The 25,703-nt window shown below is 36.8% G+C and overlaps 1 protein-coding gene across 1 annotated transcript in view; it reads right to left on the reverse strand.

The window, feature by feature from the left end:
• ROBO1 (roundabout guidance receptor 1) overlaps positions 1–25,703 on the reverse strand; it is a gene marked incomplete at its 3' end in the record, with an annotated part of 647,376 nt that overhangs the window by 541,310 nt on the left and 80,363 nt on the right. The window contains exon 2 of the mRNA XM_029961508.1: positions 15,984–16,124. Coding sequence (XP_029817368.1) covers positions 15,984–16,071 — 88 coding nt within the window. The remainder of the gene's footprint in view (positions 1–15,983; positions 16,125–25,703) is intronic.

Below are 25,703 nucleotides of genomic sequence, written 5' to 3' on the forward strand. Positions count from 1 at the left end.
TTTCATTATCAGCATGTAAACTGAGATCATTGCTCCCTTATTCAGATGAGAGTTTAAAATTTGATGGTTCAATTGTGCAATATAGTTTTCAGAAATCAGTAAGTAATATGGCATTTCTTATCCTTAGGTGTGGATGCTCACTGCTACAGCAAACAAGTCCACTGAATTATAGCCCTAACATGGAAATTACATCTGAACCATGCTGGGGCAATGACTTCTGCATGTGCAAATTAAAGAGGTTTTTAATAACAGAGAAATAAAATCATTCATGCAGAAGTCTGTGTAATAAACAGTATCAAAAGCACAGCAATAATAATATGTATATTTTTATTATGCTTGCAACATTGGATGCTAACTACATCTATAATTCACAAAGTGAGTAAAAATGCAGCAGCAATAAAACACCATCATCAACATGCTGAGTCATTAATCAGAAGTTCAATTTATGAGTAGCAATTTATTGTAAGGGATTGTGATCTCTGTTGGTCCCACAGTAATTCCGGGGTAAGTCCCTGAATATTTTTATAGACTCCAAAACTCACCAAATATTTATAAAACAATGTATGGAAAACATTACATTTCCACATTTTGTTTCACTTCAGTGAGCCACTCTGAGTTTTATATATATACCACAGACCTTTGATAATTCATGTGAGAAATCATGAGTAATTTTGAGAAGATCTAAACATTTTCAAGTTTGGTTTGGAGTGTAGGAGAAAGATTAAAAAAGGACAACATCAAGAAATGAAACACTGTTGTGGGAGCAAAATACCTATATGTAAAATTATGCAAATGCGTGTGCTGTAAATTAGGGAATTGGGATATGCTTGTAAAGTTGGAATATGAAGGTTTACTTTCATGCTTATGAAATGAATAGATTGACATTTGAATTTCTAAGCAGCATGTAAAATGAAGTAGTTCCTATGTATTCTTTCTCAATTTAAATTTAAATTAGTTCAATTAAACAGTCTTAAATTAGTTATGTTACTTCTAATTATTTTAAAACCCATTTTTTCCTATCTTTTTTTGAAGTCTTTCCCTGAAGCAAGTCTTGATATGACCAGGCATACCCAAACCTATTTTTATGTATATTCTTTTACAACCTTAAAACACCAGCGTGATTAAAAAAACTGCAGCACAAAACAGAATTTAAAATGGCATTTGAAATTGAAAGATTCTGATTATCTTTTCTAACTACTGTACATAAAAAAGATTCCCACTAAATTACTACTTTTGCAAATGTATGCAGTCTGACAGCAAAGCCTGGTCCTTAGTTCTGCAGTGTTCTATTCCCCTGTCCTCTGCCAAGGATTTCATTATTTCATTATTATAGCATTTTGTGACAGAAAATGCCCAACAACTTTCAAAACAGATGTTGATTTCAACCCCAAAACTGATGATTTTGTTGACTTTCTGCAAAACTGTGATGTTTTAGATTGGTTTGTGGTATTTAATTTTTTATATTTAAAGAAAAATTACAAAGTGAAATTCAACACTTATGAAATGTCAGCAAAATACTTTTATGTAAAACCTTAATTTCTTCCTATTCCTTTCTTCTGTATATGTAAAGTTCATTCATATGGCAGAATATCTCTTTCAGTGCATAGACTGAAGATTGGTCACAATACCTAGTTGCAATATTTCATTTTGTTGACATCTTTAAAACTGTGAACCATTGTTTTATTTATTACTCAAGGCAAAGCCTGCCAATAAATTACTTTATCTGGTGGTTCCTATATAGTTCCCTTAAACTATATTCTTAAGCAACATTTTTTTTTTAATCCCCAGAAGAGGAGAAAAGTAGTCACAAGAAGAAATAAGTTTGAAATTGAATCTAACTCTCTTTCACTACATACACATTCTAGGACAAAAAAATAGAATAAGGCAATTCAGAATTGTCTTTAGAGCCTGACAGCTGAAAGATCTTGGGGATCTGAGGAGTGTGAAAAAAAATTGCTGTATCCCACACCAGAGCAAGTGATGTCAAGGTTCCTTCACAATGTTGGGACTATTTCTTAAGTATCATCCTTGTTTCCTGTCTCAATAGAAAATGCAAATCTGGTTTTTAGCCTGAAGAGTGTAGCTCTATTATTTGCTAAGTTTTGTCAGTATCTCAAAGAAGAAGAAAAAGGACTTGATAAATTTGATCCAACATCAGGCACTCACCAGTATCATTATTGTTTCCTTGTGTAATCAGTGGTGACACACAGGTAATCAAGGAATAATTCAGCTCACTTCCACCTTGGCTACAAGGATGCCCTACCTTAGGTGTCCCCACCTAACATAAGCTGGAATGAACTCAGACCCTCACAACTGCTCCCTAATTTATTTCCTTGGGCTTCATATGGTTGAGATTTTATGTCTTCTGAGACTGGATAGTTTTCAGGCACTGTGCCCAGAGTTACAACTCTAGTCATAACTCCCTCTCCTCTTCTGAGGTCTGAGATGCTCTGTCCCAGCTGCTGAAGCTTGTGAGTCGTGCTTCAAGCTTTTCAGCAGACACCAGAGTCCCTTTTGTGAGCATGTGAGGGTGCTGAAGATTTCACAAAGGCTTTCGAAATTCCTCATTTCTCAGAGCAAACAATGCCATGAAACACACCATGCGTTCCCACAGCCTTGGTTACTTTTGGAAATGCCAGTGAATCCCTAAAAAACTCTCTGCACTAGTGCTACAAGCCTTCTGCATAACTTGGAGCTGCTGTCAGAATAGGTTGGGAGAAGTACTTTTCCTGTAATATACCTTTAGGGCTCTTATCAGCTTGACAATGAAATGGGTCTCACATTTAAAATTTGATGAAGACTTCTATGCTACAACAACATTAGTGGGGCTCATAGTACATCCTCAGTCTGACCTGTACTTCAGGCACCAAGGGCCTTTATTCTAGGCTTTAGTTTTCCTGGAAAGAAAATAGGAACATGCAGACTACAGGACACCCAGACTACACTTTGCCTTGATCCTCAATTTGGGTAATTATAGGATGAATAGGTACAAGATAAACAAGAGCATATCCCCTGTTTAGTCTAGAGGTAGCCCAGCTGTCAGAAGAGAATTAACAGACCCCAAGGATGGGATTTATCTGACTAAAGGTAAATCCATACTAAAAGTTTAGTAAAGAGAGAGAACAGGCAGCTCCAGAGGGCAACCACCAAAATGCACCTAGGGTGCATCAACTATACTCTGACTTGCCTCATTTATTGAGTATGAAGTATCTAGAGCACAGAAGATCAGTTCAGATGCAAGTATCTAGAGCATTAAGTATACGTGTCCGTGATGCTACTTAAATGGATGAAGATCATCAGGTGTCAGCATAGAGATGAAAAATATGCATTTTTGATGGATCCAGGCAAAGTGTTGCAGCCTTGCACTGAGCTAGAAAACACAATGAGATTTCTTGGTTAAGACGTTGCTCAAAAATGCCAGTTCTTTTGTTTACAAATATTTGAGGCTCTCAGGATGGCTCTGCCCACCGTAACAGTGTATAACAACAGTACCTCTCTGTTCTCATACCTCTTCCTCCTGTCCCTGTCCTACTCTAGTTTTTCCCCTAGAAAGTCAAATTCCACAGCATGATCACCTCATTTTCCTAATTCCTTAATACAACCATCCTCTGACTTTTCCCACATCATTTTCACCAGACTGGCTCTTCCATTCAGCAGTTTCCTCTTGGAAATTTTTTTGGCATCACCCTAAGAACCCAAAAGATTGGGTAATCTTCCTGATCACTTTAGGTAAGTCCAACTCCTATCCTTCAGCAACAATGATCACAGAGAAAGTCTTGCCAATACTTCCCAATCTAAGAACACTGAAAGACTTATTTCAAATTCCATCAATATATCAAATACAACATCAGCTGCTGAATATGAGATTTCCTGGGCATACACAACTGGAGCAGGTTTGAATTATCTTTTCTAAGAACTGACAAAAAGATGTCAAGTAAGCCACATTGCCAATTTTAAGTTCTTGCTCCAAAATGTCAAGCATTTACTAATAAGGTCAAGAGAATCCTTTTATCTGACCTTTTATTGAAAAAATAACAACCCTGAAGCACTTTTCTCCTACACTAAACAAACATATGAATTTGGGTTCACCTGGAAACATGGAAAATTGCCATGCAAATGATTAAGATAGTCAAGTGGTAGGTCCTACTAATTGGAACTATTAATCATGTGATCAAGTTCATTGCCTTATCACAACTGAAGACTGAAGTAAACTTTCCAAGTGATGGAGAACTTTGCTGTATGGATGGAACTAAACTGAACAGAAAAAAAAAAAAGAAATTAAAAGATAATTGCAGAAGTGTAAAAATGTGACACTACTCCTCCATATTTTACTTACATGAACGGGCTAAAAAAATAAAAATAAATCTTTCTGTAGACAAATGTGAGATAAAGCAATCATAAAGAATATACAAGAGGTAGGAATGAAGAATTCTGCAGTGAAAATGCTGTAAACAAGTCTTTTACAGCTGGGAATGAAACATGATGTACATTTATGAGACTGAAAACATAGTAAAGATTAAAATAAGAAGCAAGACAAAGTCTTGAAACAAAGATGAGTCACATCACTCTTCGCTTTCACAGAAGTCAATTCACTAATAAATTTTAATGGTGACTGCCATTGTCCTGTGGTCTGTTAATGGAATTTGTTACTTTGTCGCTGTAGTATTAAAATGTTGCTTATGTTTTATTATTTACATGAATGCTTACGACATCAACTATCAGAATAGGGATTTTCCACAACCAGCCTAGAATGCGGCAGTTTTCCTCTTCCTTCAGATTGAAAAATTGTGGAAAAATATACTTGTATGAATTTTAACATATTATTACTGTAGCCATATATATCATACATGCTTTTAGTATTGTATTGACTAGTTGGTTTATTTCTAGTGTCGCTGCTCTGTCAGTCTTTCCGAATTAGCAAAACAGATTGTTCTGCAAACGCTGATCAAGGGATTTCTATTATTTCTCACAAGGTGACTGTAACATAGATTGATTGGAATTTCTGCAGTAATAGAAAGGTTAAATATTTCGAACCAGAGCTCAAAGCCAGACTTGACACTGACTAAATACCTTCATAAGATACCACTGACCTCAGACCATTCTTTTTCTCACTGTGCTATGTTCTTTTGAAATACTAGATGATTCAGACTTTCCTGCTAAAGCACACACAACTTATTCTTAAAATGTCTAAAAAAACCCCCTCCACAGCCTTTCAAAAACCATGGGAGACAAAATCCCTTGATAATGGAATATTTCGGGGGGGGGAGGAATAAATCAGGAATTAGAAGCCATTTCACTTACGAGCTATATTATAACTTCGAAAACGTCTACAATAGGATAAAACACCATAAAGGCGCACAAGAAAAGCAGCACTATGAAATAAAGACAGTGAAAGAACAGAGACTGCAATGTAAAGTCAAGGTGCCAGGCTAGCTTTAAATAAGCTAGCTCAGGTCCCAGAAGTAATCTAGCCATGACAGCAGGGAGTTCAATTTGGGTAAGCTGTCTGAATGCTGGAAAGAGCTAAACCTAAGTTAACATTTTGACCTCGCCATTTAGCAAGCCCTTTCAAGGACAGAGAAATTTTGAAATAAAATAAAAAAAAAAAAAAAGAAAGCTTTAAAGGGATGGAAAATAAACCAGGTAGTCTGTAATCACCGTCCTCTTCCCATTCCTAAGTTTCATGCATTTTAGTTCAGATTCAGAATTGTCTGTACATTTTGAACATTTTAAACTAAATAATTAAATTCACACAGCAGTTGTGATCTGTATATCAAGTTGCCACGATTAAATTATGAGACCAATCCAAACTACCTTCTTCAACCCAAGTGCTAAAACAAAGGTAATGTCTAAGAAGCATTTACTCCTGCAACAGCTCCAACTTCAAACCAGAAACCCTCCACAAGTTCTATTTCAGAAACAGGCCACCAAAGTGCTGAAATTTAAAACCACATTAGCTTATTTGTGCAAAGGTGGCTGAAATAAACCTGAAGTCTGCAGTAAAGCAAATCACAGCCATTTCAGATTGTAAATTGTAAACAAACTGTAAACTGAAGGCTAAAATTCTGACATGTTTAAACAACAGATAAAAGTAAATGAAATTGTAAAAAATAGGAAGTAAATCAACGGGAATAGAAAATAATGAATCTGTGTAGAAGTTAGGAGAGACCAGATTAAACAGACAAATGAACATATGCAAGCAAGAGGTGATTCAGCTCTTACTTAAACATCTGTAAACTTTTTCCCAATCTTCCTCAGTGGAAGATGCAGTTGTGAACACCCACAGGCTGCCTACTCCAATTCTGAATTTGCACAATGCTCAGTCCTGATTTAATAGCCGGATAAAATCCAGCTAATCAGCTGCCATTCATAAGTAAAGATGTGCTTAAGAGACACGGTAAAAAGAGATGGTGGAAACTGAGGACTAGAAGTGGTCACGGGCAACACCAGCCTTCAAAAAGCACGTTAAGGTGTTACAGGTAAAACAAACAAAGAGGTATAAGTGTCTATCAAATTTCAAGTATTAACCTGTCCTAGACATCGTAGGTAACATGCATTCAAAGAAGCACTTACATATTAAGTACTTTCAAAAATTGCAACAGATCAATTCTGTGCTAGGTCAGTGCCATGATCTTAGTTGAGCATTACTGGATATAACAAAGTGCGTTTTCTGAAATGGTATTATACTTGAAAAGTACCTTTAATTTTCACCTCTATTTTTAAGTGCCAGATGGATATAAAGAGAACTGGAAATTGTTTAATCTTACTGTGAGTAGGGAGTACTGTCAGTGAATATAATCCTGAAGGGCACGACTGATTCATTTTGTAAAGACAGGAGAGAGAAAGGAAGAAAAAAAAAAAAAAGAAACAACAATCTAGCATCCTTTTGTTGTGTACCATTAACTGCCTTTTTATTTTCATATATTAAAAGTGTGACCTTGGTGGTCGTCTCAGCTCTGTGTCAAAATGAAGTAGGCTTAAAACCTCAGTAATTTGTGATCTGATTTAAAAAACAAGTTCTAAATAACATCATTAAATTTTTCCCTTAGGGTAATGCTGGGGAGAGGGGAAAAAAAAAACCCAAACAAACAAATAAACACACCCAAAATGTAATTAAAGAAATGTCTAAACATAGAAACTTAACAGCAAATGGCTAACCAGATGTGCTTCATAGCACTTTTAAGGGTTCTTTTATCTTCCTGGTAGCCTGTAACAATGTCTAGAGCAAAACACATTTGTAAAGAATAGGTGTTCCTTTGTTTTCATGCTACAGAGGAAGGAGAATTCACTGCTTTAGTAGTAGCATACATAGAATATTTGACATGTTATTTTGACCATTAGCATACAAAAATTAATGTAGGAAAAATATTTAAGAAGTATCAACAAAAATAGAAACTCATTGAAACTCACAGTACCTGCAGCCTTATAGTGTGGATATATTGAATATAAAATATCAACTCCTCTGAATATAGGCTACACACAAGCTTCTTTCTGGATCAAAAAAATATGATGATTTTTAAACCTCTACTTTTAGGGTAAAGTATTTTTGTAAACATTTATGAAATGCCATAAAAATGGTTGGAATGAAGAAGATGCAGCAACTAATTATTTACACAGTACAGTACTGATAACATCATCATCAATACAGTATAAATACTTAGAATAAGGTTACCGTCAATTTAACTCAACAGTTAAGGTTGAGAAATAAGCTTAAAACAAGACTTGTTTGCTTTCACAAATTCCACTTTGATTTAAATTCAGATCAGCCAAAAGGGAGTAATTTCCTGTTTAGTTTATGCAAAAATAAGATGGTAGACTGAAAAAAAAAGAATATTTTTCTGCATAGGCAGACAGAGGTGCATATAAATCACCCTTTGTCAGGGCAGAAATTGTGCAAATATGTTCAACACTTATTAAAATATCTAATAAAGCATCTCTAGACACTCTATTTCACAGTACTGAAAATAAATTAGCAAGTGTAGATATGTCTACTGTAACCCCTTGAGTAGTCATAAGTGAAAATACCCTTGTAAATTGTTACATTCTTTCACTGATATGACTGAAATTAGTTTTATAATTGATGTTAAAGACATTAAATTGCTTTGAAGCTCTAGCAGATTGATCATCTAAATAAATATTAGATTCAACAGAGATTGTCATTTTGTGCTCTACTTTTGTAACTGAAGATTATTCTCAGGATAACTGATGAATTATGTAAAAAACCCATTTATTCTTATTAATTTTAAGATAGGCAGAATAACTTCTGGGGAGAATTCTATTTATATTATCTCCAAATATATACGGAGCATTTATGTCAGTGTCTTCATAAACCCATGAAGCATAACCTTTATAGAAGAATTTAGGTAAATGTATTATTTTTAGATTACAGTGTGCAAATGTGATAGCAACCCTGTTATCAACTTGGGAGTGTCACAGAGCCATGTAAACTAGGAAAGTTTTGCCATCTAAGTTTATAATGCATACGATGGACACTCAAGACCTGATTATAACATTTCCATAGCTGGCATACTTTTGTCTCCAAGAAGATAAGAGCTTCAAGTAAAACTATTCATGAAGCAAGGAATGAGTATTTACGAACAATTTTACCAATAAAAACTTCAGAAGCTGGTCTGCACATTTACAAATTCTTTAGCTGTGGCCAGTCAAGTCTGTATCAGAAAAACTGATAACACCCTCGTAACATAGGCTCAAACTTTTTCGTATCATCGTGATTCTGATTGAAATTTTGTCTTGTTTATCTTCAAATTTGTTTTAGTGGGCAGCCTTCCTAAATCCTTACTTTCGAGATCAGTTCTGGTGGATGCTCTGTCAGTGCATCCAAATCAAATAGAATACCTGTAATATTTTAAAGAAAATCACAAGCACTGGCTTTCTTGAGGAAAAAGAAAATACGGATGAAACGCCTCTGAAATTACATCCTCAAAAAGAGAAAAGAAAGAAAAACAAAGAAAGCTGTTCCTTCATACACACGCACAGAAACAGCTTATAAAGGCACCTACCTACAAGCACAATGACAGCAGCTGTAGCACCTCACCTCTATCAGTCATAATCTAGAACAGTGCCACTTTCTATTAACCAAGCAATAGAGGAACTAAAATTACTCATACTGGTCTACGCGAGTCACTCCGTTTGCTCCAGTGCATTTTGATGACTTAATTAGGAAGACGGTGCAGCACATGTGGTTTTCCAGCCAGGTTCATCACAAAGGCCAGATCATCAAAGCACAAGAGTTGTGTCTTCTGCAGCTAGATTAAAAATGGGGATTTCTTCATTAAGTGTCTTGCAGCTGACTGTGCCTCTTGGTTCGTCTCCGTCTATTCAGACAATTAAATAAAGCGTCATGCTTTATTTATTTCTTTTTAAAGGCTAATAAAGAAGCTGTGAATTGAAGTACAGCTGGCAATCTTTTTATTTATTAAGACCTCAGTGGACACAGTGACAATCTCTGGAAGGCAAGGCACGTGCTGGGATTTTTTTTTCCCCCCTTTTAATATATGTCCTCTTTTCAGGCACAACATTTTTACTAATAGCAATTACAAACCTCAAGCTAGGAGAGGAGTTGGAAAAAAAAAAACAATCACAAAAAAAACCTCAAAACAATTAAAAATAAACAAACAAGCAAACCACTCAAAAAACCACCAAAACAAAAAACCAAACCCACCATCCAACAGGGAAAGCCTAAGGTCATACCATAAAGCTCACAAACGTGAACAATCTGAGTACTTTGAAAAATGTATTGATGCCAATCAAATTCACAAAGATGGGTAAACGACAAAACTGTAAAAAATCAGCTGGCATATATCTGATTGACTCAGAAAATATTTAAAATTTGGTCACAATATCCTAAATGAATAAAAAAATAGCTATTTACTTTTACTTCTACCAGCAGGCATGGGTGACTAAAAAAATTACATGATCATTATGGAGGTATATTAACTGAAAACATTATATGAGATTTACTACACACTTTCCATTTTCTTCTAACAGAAATTATTATCTCTTGTGTTATTAAGTAATCTCGTTTGTACAGTCATAATGGAAATTAGGCATGGTAATATTATACCATAGCAACATAGTAATGTTTCCTTGATAACAAATGCATTGTATCATAACATAATGTGATCTGGTTCATGAATATTAGGATATAGGATATTTTAAAAATATTTTGCAAGGATGACATATTGGTCTGCATTTCAAAGACAGCTGAATGGTCCATGAGGCAAGATGACTTACTAACTGATAACTGTATGTCATTATGCACACTTACAAATGCATATACACACGTATACAAAAAGAGCAGTGGTCAAATTAGATGATCTTAGTTGGTGCTGCTTCCTCTCTATAAGAGGTTTCAGTATGGCCTATGCACATTGCTGGGATAGAAGAGAAGGAAGAGCCAGACATAAACATGAACACAAGCACAGTCTTTTACAAGAGCACACATGCCAATTTTTCTATTTCTCAATTTTCATTTTATTTACTCCATCTAAACAGAGTCCCTTCTTTGGAGGGATCCAGTCAAAACGGGAGTGGTGTTTGGTTTGGTCTATATTTTTTCTTTTTTTTTTTTTTTCCAGGTCTGAATTGACAATTGTTTCTGTCTCTTTCAAGTTAATTGGATGTGCATGACAGAAGCACATTTTTCCACATGTTCCTTGACCCCAGCAAGGCCTAAAACTGTCTGTCTACTCTCTCTGAATTTGACCTTGACTACCACAGTCTACAAACTTGGTGGCACTTACAACTGGAAACAATACATTAAATCATCATCCCTTGCTGCACATCAGCTACAGATGCATTTGTCACTGTTATATTAAATTAGGATCACAAAAATGTAATTTATGGCTGAGAGTGACACTTCATAAAGCCTGTGAAAACAAAATTACCAGAGAACATGCACCAAAACAAGGTATTTCTTGCCACTACAGTCTGTCAATAGAGCAGATCCTCCAAGATTCTGTTTTCTACAGTAGAACTTATATAATGGAAAGTTAATGACACAAGATGAATCTATGGCCATGGTTGTTAAGCTGAATTTGAGCTGGCAGTGTACCCTTGACCTAGGGAAGGATACCAAAATACTGGGATGCTCTAGTGAGAGCACAAACAGCAGGTCGAGGGGTGATTGGTTCCCTCTAGTTGTCATTCACAAGTCTGCACATGGAATAGTGCATCCAGTGCAGACTAAATGATTTCCATGTGCCTTCTAACCTAATTTTTTCCATAATTCTGTGAGTGTTCCTACATCAGAGCTACACACTTCCACTCTTGTATTTATACATATGTCTTTAATCAAAAAATAGATAAAAGTTATCTTCATTTGGCCTCAGAGTCAAGGAAAGAATAAGTGGAATTTGCATGGAATTTGAGGACCTATGTTTAAAAATGTAACTCTCTTAAATCATGTCCTTCCTTCTTCAGAGTAAACATTACTCTGGGATTTATAGCTCTATATCTGAGAAGGTACAGTTTTATGTAAGTTTTGGGGGTTTTTCTGGCTTCTGCCCTTTGCCTTATTTCCCCTGTGACCTACAAACCAGGCTCTGAAAGGTTTACTGGCTCATCATATAATAATTAAAAACATTGTTTTACTTTTAAGTAATACAAAGTTATAACTAAAAACCCCTTGCCATGCCTGTCATAAACATGAGCTTAGCTGTCAGATCACTTCCTCAGAAAGGATGAAAACCATCCTCAACTACCTTCCAATTGGAGGAATTTAAATTCATATCCCCCACCCCTTGAAAAGTGTCAAGAGACCACTGGTCACTTAATTTTTTTAGCTCAATAAGCCTTCACTCTCACTTTACATCTTCATGATCAGGGGCTTATATGAAATTTAAGCATCCAATTCTCTTTGCCTCTGGATCTGTGCCAAAAGATGGCTAATAGATAAAATATGGGTTGGTTGGGTTTGCCTGAACATTTCTTTTTCTTTAAACATTATTCTCAGAAAAAGAGTTGCATAACCACAAAACCAGCTAAATTCTTTATCTGAATTTTTCAGTGCCTTGCTCAGATCATTGACAGAATTATTTTGAATATTTGACTGAAAATCCATTCAGGCACTTAAAAAGTGCAGGAGAATGCCTGAATACACATGATAAGACCCTGATTTTTCTCTATGAAGCAGCAAATTAAGATCTTCCAGGGCTAGGAACCATTTATTCAAGGTACCTTCACAAGTTGCAGGGAAACTAGAGGAATACAGAATTTTTTGTCAAAATGTATCAATCACGTATATAAATCTCAAGTATCATATTCAGAGAACAAAGTCAACAATGTGATAAGTAGCTCAAAACTACAACTCTTGTTTTCATTAGCCAGATCACAAAGTTTTGAGTACTGAAAAGTTAACAGTGATTTAAAAAAACCCAAAAAGATGATAACAAAAAATTCAGTTACTTATGTTACTGAATTATGATTAACTTGACAACAGCTCTAATGTAAGACTTTCAAGATTCCAAAAGGATATCTTATACCATAGCATCTTAGAGGCAATGAAAGAAAGACAATCTGAATTTATGGAAGTTTCACTATGAATAATTGTCTCTTGTTGAAAAAAGGCAAACGAGTTAGGAGAGTGAACTTATTTCCTGTAGTATTTCATTAATAAGCCAAGAAGTATTAGGGAAAAGAAAATTTAAAACATTATTTTCTGCCCCAGAAGAAGTTAAATCCTGGACTGCTTCTCTTCAGGATTTCAGTAAGCTTACCAGAGAGGGTCAGTTTTTTATTTTTTTTTTTTTTAACTTACAATACTGACACACATTTTCCAAATTTATCTTTCATGATGTATGTTTTATATATCTTATGCTTTGTTACATATCTGCATCTCTTAAAGGAAACATATTTCCTGGAGAAACAGTGCATGGTACTTGTGGAGAACATGGGTTTAGAAGCTCCTATCAAAATTTCTCCAAAATCTGGGTTTAGAAATGGCTTTCTCCTCATCCTCCTCTCTCACAGATCTACAGAGAATCCTATTAATCTATTAATTCTAACAATCTAATTAAAGCCTATTAATGATCTACCATGAGCATTCAAGATTTGCCATTCCATGTTTTTACAAGACTTTCTTTGTCCAGATATCTCTGTGAAGCTCAAGGATTGACAAGATCCCACATATGTGGCATCTGTTCCAGTTCAGATGGAGGGCACTTCCACAATACTCACTGCTAAAGGACCTGATCCCAAACCCAGCCAAATCCATGAGGATTGCTCTTTTGTCTTTATTAATAGACCACAAATTTGAAAGCTTGAAGTCACTTCTATTGATGTTAAAGAGACACAAAAAAAATTAGTTTAAGTTATTAAAATCTTTTGGTGTAGGTTAAACTTATGGGTTTTTTTGTTTTGTTTGGGTTTTTTTGGTGTTTTGTTGGGGTTTTTTTGTTTGTTTGGTTGGTTGGGTTTTTTTTGGTTTTTTTTTCAAACTGGTAACTTTAAAGCATTTTAATGACTTAACTGAAAACACAGACCTTGACATATGCATCTAAACATGATATGGCATTAGTTAATGCCATGTTTTCTTAGATCAGTGCACTTTAAAATCAGCTATCAAGTTTTTCAGCTTTTAAATATGCAGAGCAACTGGAAAGAAGGAGAAAAAAAAAAAATCACATCTTTCCCAGATAATGTTCAATCCCTGATTAAATAAAGATGTGCCAAGGCAGAGATACTTTATGCCTCAGGAGACAGTCATAGTGGAATTGTGAGTGTATTTTATATGTGAATTAGAGGTAAGATGTAATGACATGAGATGAAAGGCTCAGCCGTGATTTTAATAAAGGGGGGAGACAGTACTTCCCTGTGGACCCCATATGCAAATGAGTGAGACTTGACAAGAATATATGAAAAGATCCAGCAAAAACTACAACAAATGTTTCAAAGTTATGGGGCCACCATTAAAATTCATCACATTTTACCAAAAGCTGAGTATTCCAGTTCCAAGGGGAAGCTTTAACACATTTCTGATAGCTTTAATTTCACATGACAAGCTGTGTCATCAGTAAGCTGGAACAATTTTCAATTTTTAGGTAAGATGGAAATGGAGAGTTTGAAACCATAAAATTTCATTTTTTTTTAAAGGTTTCTGATAACATAATCTAAAAATAATTCCATTAATTTGTTATTTTAAAAGCACGTTTTTTATTGAAATAAAATAACACAGTTTAGTGGTACTATGATGACAGACATTCTAGTTGCTTAATGCTTTTAACAATCCTCAGGAAAAGCTGTTACCTATTGCTCTATTGATATTTTTTATGGTTACAGCAGAATTCTAAAGAATCATTATTTCTTTTTTCCCCATTAAATTAAGGGAAAAGTTTGAGATTTTGCACAGGTATTTTGCTCTTTCTGTGCATTGAAAAAAAAAAAAAAAGAGGAGATGTGCCTTTGTAAGGAACAGACAGGAAAAGAGCAAAATGAATGGGATGAACTGCTTAAAGGAAAAAAAATAATCCTGCTTTATTTGATCTTTTGTGATAATCACACTCCTGGCACCCTGCCAGCAAGGCTGAGCATGCTGATGTCTGGCCAAGTACAGTAATCTCTTGGTTCAAGTCTGAGGTCTGTGATGAAAATTACAAAGCAGGAACAAAAAAAAAAAATCAAAATGCCACCTGTGATTTTATTCTGAAACTAATTTGATGGAAAAAGTAATACAATGCAAACAGTCTTTTTAGTGGAGACTACAAAACCAGGACTAAATTGAAACCAACGCAAGTGGATGGAGGTAGCTATCATGCAAATACATTTGGATCTGCAGGCGTTCCTTTTAAAATGAGCAGTAGATGTCTTTGTGACAGGTAAATTGCTTTGAGATTATGTTTGAAGTCTGAGGTCAAACTTTTAAAATGATAATTTTAACTTACATCTTCCTTTATTCTGGAGTCTTTTTGCATTTGAAAACAGCAAAGCCAGGGGAAAAAAAAAATAACAATTCATTTCCTTAATTTATTTTCTGTGAACCACCATTCATTACAGGTGAACAAATCCTTGAGGAAAACCTTTTCCTTTCTCTTTTCATTCAGTAGTCTATATCTGAGTTAGTTGTCCAGAGATATATGGAGAAGAATTGCATAGCCACAAAATTCTGTATGCACAACATATTCAACTCAGAAAGTCAGCCAGTGAAATCTTCTGCATTATTATTCAAAGTAGAAAAAATCAACCACAAAAAAACATCATGTAGCTTTTGTTTTCCCTCTGTAGTTATTGTGTTTTCCTGAAAGGTTGTAGATCATTAGCAGCATGGATCAAAGGTTGTTTGGATTTTTCTTTACAAATATTGAATTTTTTACAGATTTATTCTTAAAAAAACCCAAAACCAATAAACAATACTACAAAACACATTTTGTTTCCTGTGTGTTACTTTAACAAGTTTGATGAAGCAATACAGGCTACCTATTTTACCACCACCTTCTCTATAAAGCTGGATAGTATCTTGCCATTTTTATGCACACCTGCAACTCCTCTCTGCACCAGTAACAATTGCCACACACAGGCACCAGGACAATACCTGGTGTCTAGGGCCTCACCAAACACTTCATTTCAGCATTTCACAGTTGCTGCTATTTTGCTCCTTCTTCAGGAAGGTTCTCTATAGATTTCCAATTCCCTTTGATGTTCAGGTCTGTTCCTGCACTATCTTCACTCCACCAAAAATGCTAATCAAAGGAATACTTTAATAGTCACCTTAACCTTTTCATACTTATATTTTCATGCTACTCCTTTTCTATAATTTCCTTTGCAATCAATAAAGTAACTGACTGTAGCATAAACAATACAGTTGAATTATTAAATCCTGTGTGTTACATATGTAGATTTGCTCATAAATTTCTCAGCTACACACACACACACACATTAACACACCAAGAGAGAACTTCAGGTATACTCCTGCACACATCATGACTCATAGAAACATGAACACTTATGTTTAAACAAGAGGTACCTACCTGGAATGAGCTGGCCCAGTAACTGATGGCATCTGGAAAGGCTGAGTACAGCTACTATGACCAAAAAAGGATAATGTTTCCATTTCATGATGTGTCCTTCCTCGCATTACACCAGCTCGGCAGCGCTAACGTAAATGTCACCTGCAACACACAATGGAAATAAGAACAGAGGAATTAATGATGAATTTAAGGTACTTCCAAATATTTTTGCCCAGTGTAACTCTATGAAGTATGCTGGTTTCAATACAGTTTTAGCTATTGAAACGTTAAATTATCAAGCACTCAAGCAGTTGTAAACCACAACCAGAATATTAACTATCCTTGCAGAGTAGACAACCCCAAAAAAGATGTTTTAAAGGGAGACATGAGGAGCCCCATAGTGCACATGTGTATTTTAAAGTGCTGTATGTTGTTTGGTTAAGCTACTAAAGAAATTGCTTCACTTCAGCAAGATAATTAAGTGCACATTTAATTCATCTCAGTGCAAGGAAATAATTAAACCCTTGCATAAGCTGAAAACACTTTAATGCTATTCAGTTTTACTATGAAAGCAGGGTTAAAACTTTCTTCCAGTCTCCTTATGACATGATGTTTTGCTGAATAAAGTATTAGGGATAATTTTACCCATTAATAACTTTAATAGTTAAGACAACTTTCTGATGAGTTTCTGTGTTCTTAAAGGCCAAAAACGTACATCTAACTGACAGGAAAATGAAATCTTATGAAGACAATATTGTGAATCAAAAAAAAATTATCAAAAAACAAAACACTTTTAATCAAAATATGACTTTTAAACTCATTTTTCTGACCACCACACGTGCAGGTTAACACGCATTCGTGACTCCACCAGTGCTGAAAAGTTATCTCTGCTCATGCTGGTTTTTTTGTCACACTTCAGCTACATTAATACTCAGTATGGACTTTGCCAGAGATCACAGAGTCACAGAATTGTTAGGGTTGGAAGGGACCTCTGGAGATCATCTAGTCCAACCCCACTGGAAAGGCAGGGTCACCTGGAGCAGGTGACACAGGAATACATCCAGGTGGGTTTTGAATGCATCCAGAGAGGGAGACCCCACAGCCTCCCTGTTCCTCAGACCTTGTTCACAGCACAGCAGCCTGTTCAAAATGCCTTTCCTTTACAGGTTTTTAAGAAACATATGGTGTATTTTAGGTGATTGTGGGTTTCTAAAAACAACAAGACCTTTTTTAGACAATCCAATTAATACACATGATCTGTAAATCACATGTATTGTTTTGTTTTGGGTAGTTTATTTGGGGGGAGGTGGTCAGAGTGGTTTTTTGGTTGTTTTTTTTTTTAGAGGGTCTTTATCTCATTACAACCCAAAGTGCATGTGAATGTAATGTTCCATGTATTGCATGGGATTTGGGGTTCATATCAAGATCCTGGGGACAAAAGAGATGCTATTCTAAGTGCCTGTCAAGTTATGAGATGTGCACAACTGCCTGACCCTAATCAACAACTGGAAACTATGGGATGCTTGCTGACAGATCAAACTCTACTCCAGCAATAAGTAACTATATCAGACCTTAATAACATTACAACTGCACTTCTTAGATTCTCTCTCCTTGTACTTTTTCCTCTTGCAGTTAAGAACATATACTCAGAGATAACCAGTTTGGATTCTGACTCCTATATTACTAAATGCCAGCAGACAGAATCAGAACAGTGAAGAAAACTGTAGTGCCACTAGTCACTTGTTCAATCTGCTGAGACAGAGAGTTTTCAGATGTAAACCTAATACATATTTAATAAGTACAGATAGAAGACTTGTGTCTTGCATTCAGTGTCACATGACACTTTCAAATGTTCAAAACTGCATAAATAAGTTAAATATGAATAGATTCAATCCCCTACACGTGCTGCATTTTATATTTGCTTCTTGTGTTATACCTGTGCTTCTATTATCTTAACAACCTGAAATTACAATACTCCGTTTCCTTCTACTCTTACCTGAATCCCACAAAATATTCTTTTTTTTTTCTCATTTCATCTGTACTGCACACAAAACCCCCAAGTTCCTCCCACTCCCATGCTTTTAATTTCCCCCATCACTTGTGTGGTTGCTCTTGTGTTGCAAAAAGCTTGACAGCTCTTAATGGCAAAGTTAATGGCAATTAATGGCCAAGGTGTTACACGCTGCTCCAAACTATTCATGATGTGACTCCAAGAATGAAATGAGGATTTGCAAGCTCAGGCCTTTGGGAGATCAGTCTCTTTCTCTGTACAGTAATACAACATTTATAAACATGTAATAAAACTATTTACTACTTTGGCTTCACACTCCCATGGTTTCTTCATCTTTGCTTTCTGCTGCAAATACAAGATTGAATATTGTTTCTAATGCCAAGCTGAGGAGGCAGCCCTTTGATTTGGCTTCACTAAACAAAAAACCAAAATATGACAAAAAAATAACATTTTTACTTAAGGTTTAACTTTGTCGCTACAATAGGAGGAGAAGGAACACTGAGATAAAAGAAAGAGGAGGGATAAGAGTTGCTCCAGGTGCCAAAAAAGGATATCCTGCATCCCGTGGAGAGTACCACACTGGAGCAGGTGTCCACACCACAGCCCAGAGAGGAGCAGATTTATCCTGAAGGATTGCAACCCATGGGGAGCAGGGAAGGAGGAAGGAGGAGAGACATAGAGGAGCTGTTATGGACCAACCACAACCTCCCATTCCCCATCCCCCTGCACCACTGCAGCACTCCAGTGAAAGGTAGGGGAGCAGAGGTAGAAGAGTTGAGGATGAAGGGATGGAGTTGAGCCTCGAAAAAAACAGGGGGGTTGTGTGTGTGTGTGTGTGTGTGCGTGTGGAGAGTTTTAATTTTTATCTTTTTTTGTGCCATCCAACTCTATTTAAATCAGAAATAAATTTTGCTCTTTAGCCAAGGGTAATGCACCCCAATCATAAAGTTGCAAGGGAGAGTTGAATTCCAGCAACATACTTTATGACACTCACGCTCTCTGTGAAGGCATCCCAGGCATGAATCCAACATTTTGTCTTTCCATGCCTCTCTCTTCCATTTACGTAATCAGTAGACTATGACTTCTTTTTAATCTCTTTGTATGTGATAAAGCTCCCTGTGGAGCTCAGATCATGACTGCTTGGTGGTTTTGTTAAAACCTTTTCTGCCCTCTAATTCTGCTTGTGGCTTATGTTTGAAATATAATAATTCTAAAACCTGAAATTATTCCAGTGTTATTAAAAGTATTATTCTTACAGAAAATTTCAGTGAAGATGGTTTTAATTAAGCCAGATAATTTTAATATGAAAACAAATCTTTTCAATCTACAATTTAAAAACAATTCCTGTAGATATGCCTTGAAAACAATAATCCATAGGATGTTAATCCTCTATATTTGGGGTATAGTGCTTCTGAAAGAGTAGCACTGATCACAGGAAAGATAAAGCAGAAAGAGATGTCATCAGAATGGAAAATGGTTTTCAGACAGAAGTGGAGATCAACAAAAGAGAAACAAAATCTTCCTTATCATCACCTACTGCCACTGCACCACAATTCTGGTACCACATTGCAATGGAGGACACCCACAGAAATCTATCACAACCAAAGGGATTGGGCTGGGAATTCAAAACATCCTTTCCCTTAGTACATGCTAAAAGCCTGTGAAATACCTGCCCCACGCATTTAGAACTTCTATTCATATACAAATTTCTCCAGTGTCATGAGCTTTACCTTTTTTGATTACAATAACTGAGCCCATGGTTTGTGTTTGGCCCTTCTCTGCAATTATTCTTTCAGTGTCTGACCTACAAAACTAATATTGCAGCATAAGGACTGGCACTAATTAGATGTTGCCAGTGACAGAAGAAGGATGCACTCACCATACACTCTTCAGCTGGCCTGAGACCTCACTTAACTCCAAGTCAAATGACCACAGACCTACACCAGAACGAGCAAGGAAAGGTTCAGGTCTGGCATGTTATCCAGAGTGCACAATGAAGACAAACACTGCCTTCTCTATGACATTATAATCATTAAAGAATCAATGGGAAATTAAACTGCACAAACCCAGAGGGGAAAGAAGCACTATGGTAAATGAAGGGAAAGGGTCTAATCAATTATTTTCTTCCACTTTTAAAGTATAGTGCTATTTATTACTACAGCCAGTGCAAAAGCAAAGACACTGAGACAAGACCAAAACCAGTGCTGGTTTTATTTTCATCTCTTTTTCTTTTTGAATTTGATAATTATTGATGTTTCTCTTAGAAACAGTAACCAGCTTCCTAAGACTAGATTTTGACAGTGCATTGAGTAGAAAAAAAGGACACAAAAGTCAGGTAATTAAGTTTATAACTTGGAAAAATAACTTCCTTTTACAATATCTATGCACTTTGATAAACATTATGCTAAAAAAGATTGTTTAGCTAAAAGAGTAGACAGAATTTTTATTTGCCATGTACCCAAAGGCCATTTTGGAATGAACTGGCAAAATTTCACTGAAAAGAGAAAAAAAAAAAAAGAAAATGTTCCTTTTGAAGCAATGTTAACTAATTTGGAAAGCAGAGTTTTTAAAAGCTTTGTTAGGCCTATTGATAGTGGATGGGCCTTCCTATGCTTTCCATCCTTTCAGTCCTTCTGTCTACTAGCAGGACAGCCAGTTATCTGGTCATCTCTTTAGATTGACACTACTTCTGAACTTACTCCTCCTATGCATTAATTTCACTGAAATTAAGAACTTCCCTCTACTATTTTAAACATCCAGTCTTTGTTAAACTAAATTTATTTGGAGTTCCAGGAGGATGGGAAGGAAGCACTGCCATACATTGTCTCAACAGTTTCCATTTAGGAGCAAAAAATGACAGGGGTTTGATGAACTAGGGGAAAAGAAGTCTGGCTAGCTCCTCTTCTGTTATAAAGTAAATCAATTCTACTAAGATCAAAGCAGCTTAAAAATTATAAATCTATTTAAACAGAGTAGTTATCAGTATAGTACATCTATGGATCTGGACTGTAATCTTTTCAGTGACAGAATGTTTTAGCAGACATTCATGAAGCTCACCTTATTTAATCTTTTAGTATTCCCAGACAGTTGCTTTTTTAACACCAACTGTTAGGTCAGTTTTAATAATTATGATGCAAGATTTACGCTTTACTTACTTTAAGCTGAGGTTTGCATTTTCTTTTAATGTGGTGAGAAACCCAAGAGTAAAATAATTCTTAATAATAAGAAGAATAATGCATTGAATGTGCTCAGCTTACATTTCCAAGCTGGCAGGTGACAAACTTATATGTAAGACAGTCTAACCCAGATTTTAACTGACTTGATTTCTGTATGGTGTATTTACAGCCTAAGCAGTACCATAGGAATAGTTCACCTAGTGCAAGTCAAATAAAAAAGGTGCATCCATACTCATCTCCTTGTGCTTGAAGACTGCAGCAGAAACCCAAACAGCATTGTAAGCCTCACAAAATGTGCTATGTGACATAAACTGTAGCCTAAACCTTAAACACCCTCCACTATGCTGCCTGCAGGTGAAAGCTCAGTGTGAGGAGTCAAACTCATGGCAAAAAAACCAGTTTTTTCTCCCACCAGCCTTGGTCTCAATAAACAATCTCCCTACCAGAAGTTCTGCTTATCTCTAACATTTCCTTCATGTCTGACCATACAAACTGAGGTTCATCTTGATTAATGGACAACTTGAACAAAGAAGCTTTCCTCGGGAGTACATAAGTGAGGCAGTAAGCAACAGAACATGATTTCTGTGTAAGGGAGCAACACATTTACAATGCAATGAATGTGCAATGCAAGGTATGGAGCATGAAGTGGAGTGTTAAGAGGTGTAAATAGAATGAAAAACAAATTGTACTATGAATTGTATTATCTGTGTCTGGTTCTTTAAACATATTCTTCAGGTACCTAAAAAGTAATTTTTTTTTTATCAGAAATATACATATACAAGTATGTGACTCAAAAGAAAAAACAAAAGAACAGGTCAGATAGGGCTCTTTCTTTTAAGGGGTTGATGGTTATCACTCTACACCATCAGAATAGAATCACAAACTTCCCAAGCAATCAATCCTAGGAGATTCCCCAAGTGTCTAGATTCTCCAGTCTGTCTATGTACCATGTTCCCCCTACCACCACTGCCATTCACACCGTGGCTCCCCTGCAGCAGGAAAGGTGATTTGGTATCCATTCGTTATTAAACAGCACTAAGTAAAAATCAGCTCAGTGCAAAGACTAAACACAAAGGACTAGAAAGAAGAAAATGCTGCAGGGAGATTTTGCCTTATTCTTCAGGCAGAAATTGGGGCCACTCGAGCAAATTGACAGTGCTCTGCAGGCTCCTGCCCCTGCCTGACCCCCAGACTGCTGGTCTCTGTCAAGGACTCAAATTAGGTTACCCAGCACTTACTGCTCTGTGTATTTGCTGCCTGCTCTGTCAGGAGCAATAGAGGCACTGTCTGAGCAGGCAGGGCTGGGGTTAGGGAAAAGCAAAACCCACCTGGAGGTCAGTCTGACAAGGTCTGTGAAGGGCAGCAAGACAAACTTCTGCAAGTACATAAGCACCAAAAAGAAGACCAGAGAAAATGAGGTGCTGGACCTGAAGACAAAGGACATGAAAAAGGCTGATGTATTTGATGCCTTCTTTTATCTCAGCTTGTGTTGGAAAGATCAGCCTTCAGGAATCCCAGGCCTCTGGAACCAGAGAAGTCTGAACTAATGCTAAAGACTTTTTCTCAATGGAGGCTGATCAGGTTAGGAAGCACTTAAACCACCACACACACCAGTCCCTGGAACCTGACAGGATGCACCCATGAGAGCTGAGGGAGCTGGCCAACATCTCTGCAAAGTGACTCCCTGATTAGCTTTGAAAAGTTGTGAGGATCAGGAGAAGTTCCCAAGAACTGGAATAAAACAAGTGTTGCCCCTATCTTGAGGATGAAGGATCCAGGGAAGAGCATCATTTCAATCCCTGAGAAGGTGATGGATGAACCTGTTCTGGAGACCATTTCCATACTCATGGAAAGACAAGAAGGTGATCAGGAGTAGTCAACATGGTTTTATAAAAAGGAAACCACGTTTAACCAACCTGAAAGCTTTCTGTGATGAGATGACTGGCTTGGTAGGTAAAGGGAGACCAGTGGATGTTGCTCATCTTGACTGTAAGAAGGTCTTTGATGCTTTCTTCCATTAGAGTCTCATAAAGAAGCTGATGAAGTACAAGCTAGAACAGCAGAGAGTGAGGTGGACTGAAAACTGGCTGAACTGTCAGGTTTAAAGGATTGTTATCAGCATCACAAAGTCTAGCTAGAGATCAGTCCCTTGTGTTACACCCCAGGGGTTTCTACTGGCTTGACACCTTTACCAGTTACCCGGACAGTAAGGCAAGTACACCCTCAGCAAGTTTGCAGATGATATAAAACTGGGTGGAATCACTGATCCACCAGATGGTTGCACCACTATCCAGAGGGACCTCTGCAGGTTGGACAAGCTCATGCAGTTTAACAAAGGTAAATCCCAAATCTTGCATGTGGTGAGGAATAATCTGAGGCACAAGCACACACTAGAGACCAACTGGCTGGAAAGCAGCTCTGTCAAGAGGGACTCAGAGCTTCTGCTGGGCAAAATGTTGAGTAACAACATGTCCTTGCCAAAGGCATCCTGGGCTATTCTGGGAAGAGCACTGATAGCAGATGGACAGAGAGATTCCTTCCTCTCTCTCTCCTCAGCAGTGGTGAGGCCACACCTGGAGTGCCAGGTCCAGCACTGAGTTTTCCAGTACAGGACTGACAGGGGAGAAAATTCAGCAGAGGGGCACAAAAATGATGAATGGGTAGGAGCATCTGTCATTTGAGGAGAGGTTGGGACTGTTCAGCCAACGGAAGAGAAGTCTAAGGGGAATCTGATTCATGTAGATAAATACCTGCTGCAATGGAATAAAAAAGAGAGAGCCAAGCTTTTGGCAGTGGTGCCCATTGGCAGGACTAAAAGCAGAAATTGAAACACAGAAAATTCCACTTAAAAATAAGAAAAAAACTTTTCTACTGTGAGGGTGAATGGACAGTGGAATAGGTAGCCCAGAAAAATCTGGAGACTCCATCCTTTATATGCAAAACCTGACAAAGCACAATCCCAGGCAACCTGCCCTGGTTGACCCTGCTCTGAGCAGGACATTGAACTACATGATCTCCTCCCTGCCTCAGCTGTGATTATCCCACTTCCTTGCTTGGGGATCACAGCACCAAAATCAGAAATCCATAGTCTGTTTTGGGAAATATAACATAAAGTGTCTAGCACAGAATAAGGGAAGGCTCCCCTGTCACTGAAAACTAGTCATAAAATGCTCAGAAGCTGTAGTGCAGGGTGACTAGAAAAGCTGGCAGCATTACATGATCCTGGGGCAGGGAGATAATATGCTCAGCATGTCTTTTAGGGCTTAAAAAAATGATAGGAAAAAAAAGTATAATTACTAAAATAATCATTTATGCTGTAAAAAGTCCTCGATTCATAGTAAAAAAATGTAAATGAGGTTGACCGAGGATTGAGAGGGTTTGTGATGACATTTTTTGGGGAATAACCTTATGATCCCACAGGGAAACAGAACATGCAGCCAGACAAACACTTAAATATGCTGTGCAGTATTGTAAGCCATTGCCTGTCATCACTGTGCTTGTTGTGTTCAGGCTGATTATTCCCCTGGAATGCAAAAATCAATTCTAACTCGCAAACTATTATTTTGCACAGACCCGCAGTACTGCAGATTTGGTTCTCTATTTTATATTCAGTGACTCTCAGGGGAGCAATGAGAGGCCAAAAGGTAATTGGTAACAGTCACCAGTGAATTCATTGGACAAAACTTTCCTCAAATCCAGAAGGTGATTTCATTCTGTTAATTAGCCTTTTTTTGCTGAAACTGCTGATATAGCTAAAAGCTGTGGGAAGAGAATGGAGAAGTGAAGACATTTGTATCATCACTCTAATAAGCTATTCAAGAGAGTGAGAGGGAAAAGGCCTTAAGGTCTTAGCCAAAAGCTTTACAGTGCAGGATAGTCTGTGTGCACACACACACAGGAGCCTGTGTGAGAGGATGTAGCTTTAAAGATTCCTCTAATCTAATAAAATTTACTTGTGCTTCACACCTAGAGAAAAGCAACACTTTGGGTTGTTCTTCCCAAATGCAGTCAGGCAGCCTGGCATAATTCATGCTCATAGAACACAGAATTTCTCTCTAATTAAAAAAGCCTGTCAAAGGAACAGAACTACCATCAGCAGAAGCTTCAGCTGACTCACTCCACGGAACTGCAAAATAACATACTTTTGAAACATTTGTTTGGGGCTTTTTTTTTTTTAAATTCAGTTTCATATTTTTCAAAATTCTATTCACTGTAATCAACCTGGGTCTCCTTTTTTTGCGTAATGAGGCACCATCTCTTAATAACGGAACAAAACAAATGGAAAGCAAATCCTTTAGTAACAGCACTACAGAAAACCATAAGGGAAAATGGATGGAACTCAGAGAGGGATTTGGATGTGGTACCATACACAAAAACAGGTATAAAGCAGGGAGAGGAAAGAAAAAAGTCAAGAATTCTTGGTTAATAGTTGGATCACTAACTGAGGCAGGGTATGTGCAGAGAAATTGCATATAGTCATGAGATTAAAAACTATAACAAAATTTATGGATTATCTATGAGGTTGCTATCTTTTACATGCTTTGCCTTGCTTTA

Source organism: Manacus vitellinus, unplaced genomic scaffold (assembly GCF_001715985.3).
Source record: "Manacus vitellinus isolate BGI_N305 unplaced genomic scaffold, ASM171598v3 scaffold_35_pilon, whole genome shotgun sequence".
NCBI classification, from domain to species: domain Eukaryota; kingdom Metazoa; phylum Chordata; class Aves; order Passeriformes; family Pipridae; genus Manacus; species Manacus vitellinus.